The following is a 12,577-nucleotide window of genomic DNA, read 5'->3' as shown; positions in this document are numbered from 1 at the left end:
TCTTCTTTCTTAATATCATTGGATTGCATGTACATTCACTCAGAAAGTCTCTTCATTCCATACGTATGTCAACCGGGTCCTCTGAACCCCAAAATTGTTATGACGTAAGGGCTCTAATTCCTGTTTCTTATGCTCCAAAGAAAATACATTTTTCAGAAATGCAAACCCCTTCCCCACAGTGTAGATGGCAGGTTACACAAAAATGGGGAAAAACAGATGCAGTCTCTCTATGGAGGAGTTTCTGCCCTTTCCAGTTTCACCTCCTGCAACAAAAACGACACACAAGACCCTGTGTGGAAACAAACCTATCCACAGGCAATAGGGCCCACCACACGCTGAGGCCAGGCAGGGACCAGCCCCACGGGTGAGCCCCCTGCTGCCTCCTCAGGGAGAGTTATCAGTGAAACCTGCCTTTGAGGAATGTGTCAGATAAGGTTCCTGTGTAATTTCCAGACTCTGAACGAGTGAACAAGCCGAGCTAAATGTCTCCTCAGCCATGGAATCTGCTTTCTGCACACACACCCGCGCGTGCTCACAGAGCACCCACGCACTGGCGGGAAGTGGCTGGGCACACCCTGCCTGTATTAGCCTCTGCACGACCATGCCCCGCGTGCTCTCTCATTTGGATGTAAAAAGAGATTCAAGGGGAGAGATCACTTGCCCACTTTGTGGCTGCTGACAGTCTGGTTGCAGGGATTTACATTCCTCTTCAGTGTTCCTGTTCTCAGCATGACTAAATGGGGCTCTTCACATCACCTGCTTTACTGCTCTGCCTAGAACACACTCTTCTCCCCTCCATTTGTCTAATCCCAGTCTTCTAAGATGCCCTGTCCAACCAGAGACAGACTCCAACCTCCACTGAATCCGGAAAGCACTTGCTCTCCGCCCTACGTCACTCAGCCCTTAGAACCTCTTTTGGTTTCAGATTCATAAGTCCTTTGTGGGAGGCACTGGTAAAGAGCATATGCCTGGAAGTGCTGAAAGACTTGGGTTCAAAGCCCTGCTGTACCACATCCTAGCTGAGTGACGGTTAGTAAGATACTTAGTTGCTCTGAGCCTCAATTTCTTCAGCTATAAAATTAAAATAGTAACAGTGGCTGCCTCACTTGATGTTGTGAGGGTGAAATAAGACAATGCCTCCAGAGCAGCTGGCACAGTGCTTAGTATATAAGAAACACAAATTAAAAGCTAGCCATGATAATTATTCCCAATAAAAGCATAGACTGTAAGAAAACAGAAACTGCACTGTGTATAAATGCCCAGTACTTATCATCCCTATTTCCCTCATTGCTATTATGTCATTGTCATTACAGGAGGGGACGCAGCATGGTGATCAAGAATGTGAGCTCAGGAGTCAGACCACCTGAGTTCATATTCCGACCCCACCACAATTAGGCTGTGTGCCTTTATGTGCATTATTTAACTACTCAGTGCTGGGTAAATTATACACTAATTGAGTAGGCCATTCAATTGGCTTTTGGTAAATCTGCCTGCTTTCACTATGAATGCTACGCTAGGGAGTTTGGATTTTTTTTTTTCTTGCAGGCAATAGGGAGTTTTAATCCAGGGAGTGAAGTGATCAGATTTGCATTTGTAGAAATATTATTTGGCTAGATGTCTACAGGGAAAACTATAGGTGGACAAGTTTGGATGTAGAAAGAACACAAGAAGGTTAGCAATACTACAGGTGTAAGATGATGAATATATGAGCGGCGAAACGGACAGTCTTGGTGACAGACCGGGTCTAGGAGATAAGGGAGAGAAAGTTTCTATAATGACGAAAGTTTTGCTTTAGGTCCTTGGGTATATTGTGATGGCTTTAACATAGAATAGAGGAAGCAAAAAAGGATTTCAGACATGTGGAAATAATGAGTTAGTGATTAGTTTGAGATTCTATGGGACACCTGAATGGATCTGTCTGGTGTGTAAAGTGGAATTCAGGAGGGAGATTGGGTGGGGGATAGAAAAAGGCTGCCCACGTGGTGGTTGAATCCATAGCAGTGGAAGAGATCTCCCACAGAGAGCATGTCGAGAAGCGTAAAGGTTGAGGGCATGACCACGAGGACCACGAGGGTAGGAGAGGAAAAAGAAGTCTTGGAGGAGTTCGAGAACTGAAAGAGAGTCGAGTTGTGGAACTCAGTGGAAGGATAATATTTTTAGAAGTATGGGGAAGTCAACAAAGCTGGATGACAAAGAGAGGTCAGGGCAGATTAAGGCTTAAAAATATTCACATGGATTTGACAAGTAGGAAATCATCGGTGACCTTAGAGAGAGCAGTCTCATGGACAGAATGGCCTGGCTCTTCGTCTGGTCCCTAGTAAGTACTCAATGTGTATGAATAATAGAGCGCAAATTTTAAACTGAAACTTCAGTAACATGAGAAAGAAAACCAACAGGCACAGAAAAAAATTGCAAGTTAGTGAACACATCCAAAATAGTGGAGCAATTCTCTCTTATTTTTTTTAAAATACAAATGCCATGAGAACACAAGTCCAGTTTGTCCCATCCCAGCAACAATTCTTACCTGGAGAGACCAGTCCATACAAGTGACTACTCGGTGCTTGGACCAATGCTCATCGTAGAACTGACGATTGAAAGAAAGGTTGGCTCCAGCCTGGACATCCCTAGGAGGGTTTAAACATCAAAGACAAATATGATGCTTCAAAACGGGGCTTTATCTCTAGTGCTCATACTGAAAGAATGAAATGGCAAGAGCATGGCGCACAATACTCTCTAAAGCCAAAGCATCGATCTAGACAGCAAACTCTGATCGTAAATAAACTAAAGGTGATCTCCTTTCTGCAAAGCCCTCTCTAACCTGGCCCAGAAAAGGTTCCCACATGTTGTTCCAAGCCTGGTGTGAAATGTCAGATTTGTTTCAGGTTCCTATCTTGAGCAGTTCTAAAGCATTCTCCTCCCCCTAACAAGCTCTGCCTTGAATCAGAGTTTACAAGAAATTTCCCAGCTCGCAAGGAAGCGCAGCACATTTGGAGAGTCTTTGGTATCAATATCACCTTATCTGGCCTTAGACCAGAAATGATATGCATGTTTCTCTTTACCTGTAATTTCTGATTGAAGGTGGCAGTTGCCTCCTTGCTCAACAGCAAATGAAAAGTTCCACCGTGAGACAGGCCTGCCGGGGAGTGAGGGATTCACCAAACACCTTAGATACTTAACATAGACCAAAACATCACCTGGGTGGAGGAAGATTACACTTTGGCTACTGTTTACCTGCCTGATATTCAACTGGCTGCAAAACCTCCTCTGAAGAACTCTGCACTGGTCGTGCATTCGCTCCACAAGACCGAGTGTTTAAATTGAGTCATACTTGTTCTGTGTCAGCATCTATGGGATCTGCATAAAAAGCTGCCTATACTCCTTGGGCTTCAGTTCAGGAATTCTTCCACACTCACCCTTTTTTTCTGTTCATTTGTTTCATTCCATTGCTTTGCACCCTGTATCACTTGTCCTATATAGTTCTTGTTCAGACTGGGTGACTTGACCTCAGATTAGGTACTTGGGCTCCAAGCAGCTGACTTATCATGACTTTTTCCCCCCGGCTAACCTTTCCTCAGCTCCACCACTGCAAACTCAGGCAAGAGGTACGTGCACCCAAATATCTGCCAGGAACCCAGTATAACGCTGTGCCAGACACCCAGAGGGAAAGAGGACTCAGAAAACTAACTGAGCCATAGAGTAATGGCTTTTTAAAAGAAAACAAATAGAACACATATATTCCAAATATTATTCTCTTTGATGGAGTCTAACGATGCTGTCGACTGTTTAGAACATTTTTAGAACTCCCTTTTGAAACTGTTTTCAGAGCCACGGTTACATTGCCTTGAGCATCTTCAACGATGACAGGTTGGCCTTTGACAATGTATTTGAATTTTAGAAGTAGTAAAATGTCAGGTCTAATGAAAAAGGCAGGTAACCTCATCTTTTCATGTTGTTCTTGGCCAAAAGAAATTGGTGGCTAAAAACCAGCTCTATCTCTCACAGAGCTCATAAAGCGCCTCCAATTATCCACACGAAGATGGCTGACAGCCCCTGCCGAACGTAACACATATGCTGCAGTCACGGGGCAAGTCATTTGGGGCCATTTACTTCTAATGGTTAGTTGAAAGTAAATGGCACTTGTATTTCCTAAAAGGCATATACACATAATCTTATGGCATCAAAAGAGGAAAGAGTTGCCAGTCTCTGTTTGCTGTCTCCCACATCAGTTAAGGTCTCCCATATCTCATGTTTATTTTCTTCGGCTTCCTGTTTGCTTAGACATCAAAAATAGATCTACGGGATATAACACAAATCTCCTTTTGCTGCTTCTGTTTTCTCAGAGGACAATGTACATGACTCTGCCAGTCTCTATCACCTGGGCTGTTCCCCAGATATCAAATTCAAAAGCATTTCATGGAAGCACATGATAATTACAAGGAAACTCTAAGCCAGAAGTCATAACCAAAGCCCTTAGTCGAAGCTGTTCAGCAAGATCAGCTCTGGAATTTCATACTCCTCTGATTTGTTAGGCTTGGAACTTGCCTACTCAAAACATAAGTGAATTTAGAATCAACAGAGAACTTATCACAGTATTTTTTTAAATGCACACAAGAAACTAACCCATCTTTTTCCTCTAACTCTCGACCACTATAGTCAAAGAAGATATCGGAGTCTTCTGCCAGCGCTCTTTCAATTACCCGTATTGTCCGATCAAAAAAGATGAGAAATTCCTCTGAGTGAAGGATCTGCTGTTTTTCTTCCTCTGTCAGCTCCCTTGGAGGAGCTATTTATGTAAAAGAGATTGTTGGGAAAGAAAAAAAAAAAAAGGGATAATTAAAACATTTCAAGAGGAATCCAACTCTTGAAAGACATTGCTTATCAAAAGAGTGATAAGACACAGTGAAATAAACCATTGTTAATATTAATTCTAAATTACTCTTAAATTCACATCAAAGGTTTTTGCAGATGTCTTCACTGACAATTTTACAAAAAGATTTCATATCTGGACTAATTACTATTTTGAAGAGTTGAAAAATATTACAAATGAAAATGATTGGTGTGTTTTAACAATGAGTTCTGAACATTATTTTCTTTAGAACTGAACTTGAAAAACAGCTCAAATAGTACATAATAGAGAAATCTATAAAACCATGTATATCAGATTGTAAAGCTGCGCATACCAAATAATTAAGAACTATCTATAATATGATCTAGATAGCACCTTTCCTCTTTCTGCTGATAAATTCATTTTATTTTAGATAGTTACTTGATAAGGCTGATTGACTGTTATATAGATTCTCCTCAAAAACTGAAACATGTCCTTCCAAACGCACCTTTACCCAAGATATCTTCTGCTTTTAAACAAACACATGGAACAAATAAATGCTATAAGACACCTCATAATTGTTATTATGCCTTACTTTTCCAGCATGATTAAGCTTATAAGACTAAATTTGAAGATACAAAATAAGGCAAAGAGAGATTAAGTAACTAGCAATATGTCATAGTGTCTGAAAGTCAGCTCACCTCAGAGTCACGATTAGGTTATATAAACTGTTCCTTCAGTAGCAGGGTTTACATAAAACTATAGAGGAAGGATTAGGAACTCCCCCAGAGTGAGAAATCCCTAAGGGCAGAAACTGTCAGCTGAACCTTTGTGGTTCTTCAGGAACCCCAGTTCAACTTTTGTGCAGAGAGACTTCAATAAATGTTTGATCAATTACCCTTCCAGTAGGACCAGAAGCTCCTGGAGTTTAAGCTACAAGAGGAGGGTAGTGCATTAAAACCATAGGGGTCCCTGGTGGAATGACTCACCCACAGGATTTCCTAAACACTTCCACAACCACCCTCATAACCAGGACCGATTTCTACCTGGCCACATGGTCAGAGGAATCATTTAGGTATAGCCACCTATAGCATAATGTTTTATGGAAGTGTTATTTGATTTGATTAATGGTATCTTGAAGCCACTGTCCTGAGAAATCTGAACCGTCAAGAAGCCCTCCTGCAGAGCCATGGAAGTAGATCTCAAGCTTTTAATGTTCACAATGTCTCTCCCCTTCTGGCCTCCCCTCCCCTGCCCCAGACTGAAAGGCAGAGAGGTCTGGAAAGACTCCAGGGTCTGTATTTGTACAAGAAATTAGAATGATTACGACGTAGTTGATTCACACCTTGAGAAGTGGAAAAACATGATTCATCCACTACAGCAGAAGATTATCTCCAAATACAGCTCACCCCGGTGTTTCTAGCAGCCCTAAATATAGCCGGAAATATTTCTTTGTTGCTGAAGTTTCCAGAGCCCTAAATGTGCCCATGTGTATTGGGACTCTCCAAAAACCTCCATCAACATCTGCTGAGCAATGCTGCACAGACACTAGTTTGAGAAATGGTGAAGTGGGCAATGTGTAAACTGTAAATAACAAGAACTCTACAAAACCAACCTGGAATCCAAGAGTTACTCCGCCATTTGCTAGCTTGGATTCTTTTATCAATGAAAGCTCTCTAAGCCGCCGTGTTATCCATAAAATGAGGCAATGATACCTAAACTTTAAGTCTGGTTTAAGACTTAAATATACTGACAAATAGTTCAGCATTCAATAATTAGCAGTTATATATGACTAGTCTACTTTCTAAAACACCCATAAATTAGGCATTTGAATTTTTTCACCCTGATGTAAGTTCAAGAAAACAGTAAAACTACTAAATGTAACTAGGTAAAGGGGAAAACGCTAGGGTCCTTTTGTTTTGGTCAGTACTGTTATATAAATAAATAAACTTCACTAAACAAGGATGCTACAGGACCAAGAAGAATGTCTTATTTTAAAACCTTCACTCGGCTTTTGTCACTGCTGATGTATGACTTGAGACACACTTGAAATTAAGCAGAGAAATAGGAATTTTTTCCCTTTATTCCTGTTTTTACATTTTAAAAATACCTATTCTATTCTCTGTTTATCTTTTTGAGCTACTTGTATTCCACCTGTATATTTCCTTACAGGTCCATTACCTTGAATAAAAAACAGTTCCTGTGTAATTTTCTGTAATCTTTTTCTTCCCTGTAGCTTACTGTCATTTTGATCTCAGCTTTCAAGACATACAACTTCTTCTCTAAGAGAAACATAAATGGCTGATCAAAGCGTATTTGCAGAGGCCAAGTTCAGGTAAGTGAAGCAGTAGCGTCTCCAGATATTATGTTTGGCAATACAATATTTGGCTTGAAATTAAATTGCTACTGAAGCAAAACAAAGAACATATTTTATATTAAGCTTTGATGTCTAACAGGGATCAAATGACATGATTTGTTAGCACAAAATAATAAGATGCATGTGCAGATGAGTACTTTTTAAAAGTCATAAACAATATTCAACTTAGGAGTTAAACAGAGCTATAGTTATTTTCGCTAAAACCCCAAACCTCTCATATTTAAAAGTCTTTAAATTGATGTGTTATTACAATGTAATGAAAACATAATGGAGTATCCAGGAACCACAACCAAAATCTGTATTTGGAGGTAAAACCTCTGCAGACATCATATTTCATGAAAAAAAAATTAGTTGATTAATGGAGTCCGCAAAATTTAAAATATAAGCATAAACAATTAAAATCAGAATTGTATTACTCCAGGAGAGACCCCAAATTCTCCCTAAAATCTCTGTTTCTTCAGCTTTTCCCTATCCCTGGAACCTAAAGAATTATTTTCAACATCTTCTCTGCATAAAAAGGTAGGAAGTAATTTAACAGCAACAGGCCTAACAGCGCAAAACAAGGGCAATGATAATGTTTGATTTTTCTTACAAGTTAAGCAGAAATTGCTATTATAGCAGGTTTGTTGTTTGTTTTTGCAACATGGAGTATTTCTGCCAAGAGCTAACAATATTTTATGCATTTAAAGTGACCTTTTTTAAGAAATAAAGATTCTTCAGGAAAAGTAGTACACATAGATATGACTTACATATGAGCCAATGACAGCACAATTTTCAAACTTACCAAAATTTACCTGAACAGTTATATTTAGCTTGAATAAGAAGTACGAAAACCATGTACTAGAGTCATGAAACTCAAAGTTTAGAGAACTGCCTAATTCTATGAATTCATGGCCTGCAAAATTAAAATCTAGTATGAATTTTATTTTAGGGTCTCCTTTTAATTCTTTTTATTATAGAAATGTTAATTTGTCTTGGTACTGTACATGAAAATACTTTTTTATGTGTCTCTCATGTTGATTCTATCCTATTTGCTATGCTTCTTAAGTTTTCTTATTGACCTGAATGTGTACTTTTTCAATTTCTTTTTGATTTACTCTATTTACTAGACACTATATCTTTTGATTTCTAGAGTTCCTGGATGTTTTTTCTCTGTAAAAATGTAAAATCTGTAATGGAATCCACAATTTATATTGAGTATTTTACAATCTCATCTTTAGGTCAAAAGTAATTTTTAAAATATCCATTTCAGAAATGTCTTGCCTTGTTTCAATGATATAGTTTTAAATTTCAATATAAAAATTACATCTTTTAAATATTTTTCAAGACTATGTCAAAAAGATTAAAAAATAAATAAGTAAACCCACATAACTTAAATATTCAATCAGATTAAATAGGGACAGTAGCTCTTACTGAATTTTACAGTGAAATCAGTTCAAAAACAAGAGGAAGAAAACGAAACCAAACTAATAAAGAATGATGTCCTTCTCTGAAGTTAATGTGAGGTTTATGAGTTAATGTGCATTTACAAGAGTCACGTTTCCAATTCTGTTGCTTTAAATCTCTAAACATGAAGATACTAGGACACTCACATATAGAAATTTCCTAAAATTTTATTAAAAGCTAAAAGCTACCTGCTGTTTTCCCTACTCTGATGTGGAAAAAAGAGTGAGAAGAGTAATAAATCAAACCCATATTTCTTTACTGTTTAATGCATTTTTGATGTCACATGGGCAAAATTGTCAAAAGCTAGTGAGCACTGATTTTTTTCCCATCTCCCCCTCAGCACTTTTTTTTTTTTTTTTAACTCCAAAAAAGGCCAGATTTCTCAAAAATGTGTTCCCTGGTTTGAAACTGTGTATGTCAAGTTTCAGCCCAGAGCAAATGTTTATGGCTAAGTAATAAATCCCTGAAACTCAGGGTTCCTATGGAAGTGCTGACACAGCCCTGACTACCATGCAGCTGTATGAATGGCGCCACGATTGTATCTGCTAGAGATTCTTTAAAAAGTTTGCAAAATACTGTCTTGCTTTAAAAAAAAAATAGCCAGAGAGAGTTTGATGCCAACATAAACATGCTTTTAACCCATTATGTGCTAATTTGCAGAAAAGCCATTAATAGAGACTTAAGATGCACGGCGCGGCAGTAACAGGAAATGCACTTTCAAACTTCTCTTGGACTTTTAACAGGACTTTAATCAATTCCATGAAGCATGAGTGAGAGTTAAAACTGGAGGGTGTTTTTGCTCAGAACTTAAGAAGGAGGTTGCAATGCTTTGCCAGAGAAGAGAATTTGGAGATTGGGGTTGGGGGGCACGAGGGAATCCGTGCCAAGACACACAAAATACACCCTGGCTTCTTATCACCCAGTACATCTTAAGGATATTTTGCAAAAAAAAAAAAAAAAAAAAAAAAGAGGGTGAGGGTATTTTAGTAAACTTTGACTTATTTTGTCTCTTGCTACACCTGTGTTAATGATATTCTATTCACCAGCTTAAATATATACATGTTCTTAGTAGGAGGTTTAAATGTGAACTTGCTTCAATCAAATCCTTTTAGAATCTCTGAGAAAGAGGAATTTGTGCCTTCTGTGGACGCCACTGTTAAAGGTGCTGAATCTACTGCCTGCCTACAGCCGTACCCTAGAACTTGACAGTAATCCACCTCACTCAATGCCTGGGCAGGTTGAAGTGAGTCCCTATGACCACTCCTACAAAGTCCCCGGGGACAACCATGTGCCATGCACTTCGCCAGAGCCACGGGCAAATCGAAAATTTAAAAATCAAACGAAATTCTAATTAGACTTACGTTGCTCTAAACTTGGGACATTTAGTAGGAAATATGGAAGAATCTTTTTAATCTACACTCCATTCTCATGGACACTCCATTTCTCAATACGAATGACAATCTCAAAATTCTCTTTTTCTCCATAGGCTGAAAATCTCAAAGGGACACAAAATCAGATTTTTAGGGAAACATCAGCTATAGTATTTCTTGCCTTTCCCTTTCTTTTCTTTTTTCATTATTGCTTTCTTGGTTTTTGAAATCCAGTGCTATTACAGGAGGATGGCTTTGTGGGCAAGTGTATAGGCTTTGGAGTCAACTCCAAATCCTGGATCGTGTACTTACACATTATGTATCCATGGGTACATTTTTAAGCCTCCCTTTTCCTATTTCTCTACCTATAAAATAGGGAAAATAATAGTATCTGCTTCAAAAGGATGTTGCAAAGGGTACATATTATCTCTGGAGTGTTAAGGAGAGAGCCAAGTACCTAGTAAGCCCCTAATAAGTACTAGTCATTGTTATCACTGGAGCATGTAAAGGCTGCTCCTTCTGATATGGGCAGAGTGTGGAGGAAAACCTGTAATAGTATAGTTAATAGTGATGATCACGGTTAATGTTTCTCTGTAGATCACAAGAATAAACCTCAGAATTTAGTGACATCCTTTACTGTTATCATTAGGAATATATGATGGCGTGAACTAGATAACATGTCAATTGATAACAAGTGTCTTATTTTACTGCTATTTAGTAATAATTTTACTGGAAATGTGACTGGACTTGTGGATGGTTCGTGTTTTATTTGCTTCTGTCAGTCAAAAAAATAAAGGATTACAGTTTATGTTGCTAAATGTAATGTATTGATCAATCACAGAAAACCTTCCATGCAGGAGGTGTACGTTTAATTTTTACTTATCTCTATAGTCCCTTATGTTGGTTAAAAAGACAGCAATAAAAAAAATAAAATAAATAAAAAAAAAAAAGACAGCAATAAAATGATGATGCAATTTAGCTCCCACACCATACCTTCCTTCACCTCCTGTTTTTTGTCTTGATTTTCCAGTTCTGAATCCTGGCCAACTTTAGGTTCTACCATTTCCTCATCATCCTCATCCTCTAGAAAAAAGAAAGAGAAAAATGCATTATATTCTTTCCTTCAAATCAAAGTGTCTGGCTGATGGTGGGAGGTAGGGGCAGAGGGTAAAGTTCCAATCATTTAGGGCGGCTTCTAAGTAAATCAGTCCACGATGAATGCCCAAGATAGACGTTCATGAATACATGAATACATTATCTCCAAAAAGGGCCTCTTTGAAAGTACCCCACGCTTCTGAGAAAACCGCCCCGAGTCGGCACCTGCTACATCCATCTCCAGGCCCTCACCACATGGGATGTCTTGGAATTGCCTCTCTGACCTCTGAAGCTTCTTCGGAGATGGGCCAGGAACAGATCTTAAAATGTTTCCACCTGTAGCACATTCTCCACAGGGGACACCTGCTGTACAGACGACTCATTTCCAATTTCATTCTCACCAAATTAATTTGGTTTTGACCTACAGGAAAGGGTTAAATACAGGTCTGACCCCAGGTCAAATGCCACTGGCAAGTAAACAACCTGGGGTAGGGCCCCAAAAGTCATTGCCATTGGCCTGGAAGAAAGCAACCAACCTGTTATGGCATTTACACATTCAGAGCAGTTCATGCATTAATGTGAATTTAATGAGCACTAACAAACGGTACCAGTCGGCCACCACCACCAGATGTTACAGTGCCCTTCCTGCCCTACGCAAATGTGCTCCTACTCTCTCTCTCCTCCCAAACTGCCTTTCTTGGAGGTCCCTTTCAGTGCAGAGTGCTTGAAATCATCAGTCACAGTGTAGAGGATGGAGGGGCAAGACAAAGTGTCACAAGAAAGTCCAACTTAATGGAATAAAACAGTATAAAAAATTAACACTTGCTTCCATGGTTTTTAAATATATTACCTTCACTCAAGTATTATATTGATTTCATTGGCTCAAATGGAGTTTAAAAGAAATGACTTCACTTCCTCCAGCCCCATCATTCATTCATATATCCATTCATTCAACAAATATTGATATTTACGGATGTTCTGTAAGATCCAAAGCTCTATGGAGAGTCCCATTTCCATCACAATAAATCCTGAGATTTATAGTAACTCAAAATTTCAGCTCTAACCACTTAGAGAATGCATTATATATGCATATTTAAATGCCCAAACAAATATGTATAGCCTGAAAAGCAGCTGTAAAAGTTCTTGATTATATTAAGCAAGTGATTTGTGGAAGGAATATCCATTTTAAAAATATGGATATGCAAATATAGTATTGCAATCTAGATACTGAAATACAGTAATCTATATGCATGTGTGTAGATTGTGGAACCAACATCATTACTTTATAATGACACTAAATACATATTGGAAAGAATGTAAAACACTTTTGAGGAAAACTGTCATTATTATTAACACATTAACACAGTTATTACTAATGCATTATTACTAACACATACCTGTGAGACAAAAATGTGCACTTAAAATTTTGAAAAGTACACTGTTACCCAGATCTTTAGACAAATA

The 12,577-nt window shown here is 38.6% G+C and overlaps 1 protein-coding gene across 5 annotated transcripts in view; it reads right to left on the bottom strand.

The window, feature by feature from the left end:
• DYNC1I1 (dynein cytoplasmic 1 intermediate chain 1) overlaps positions 1 to 12,577 on the bottom strand; it is a 335,916-nt gene that overhangs the window by 124,041 nt on the left and 199,298 nt on the right. For all 5 annotated transcript variants that reach the window (XM_060304623.1, XM_060304625.1, XM_030857238.2 and 2 more), the window contains 3 exons: positions 11,012 to 11,101; positions 4,621 to 4,783; positions 2,525 to 2,624 (listed from right to left, as the gene is read on the bottom strand). In XM_060304623.1, the coding sequence (XP_060160606.1) occupies positions 2,525 to 2,624; positions 4,621 to 4,783; positions 11,012 to 11,101 (353 nt within the window). The remainder of the gene's footprint in view (positions 1 to 2,524; positions 2,625 to 4,620; positions 4,784 to 11,011; positions 11,102 to 12,577) is intronic.

This window comes from Globicephala melas, chromosome 9, assembly GCF_963455315.2.
Source record: "Globicephala melas chromosome 9, mGloMel1.2, whole genome shotgun sequence".
Lineage (NCBI taxonomy): Eukaryota > Metazoa > Chordata > Mammalia > Artiodactyla > Delphinidae > Globicephala > Globicephala melas.
Note: the sequence above shows the minus strand (reverse complement) of the source record. Positions and strands in the feature narration are given on the sequence as shown.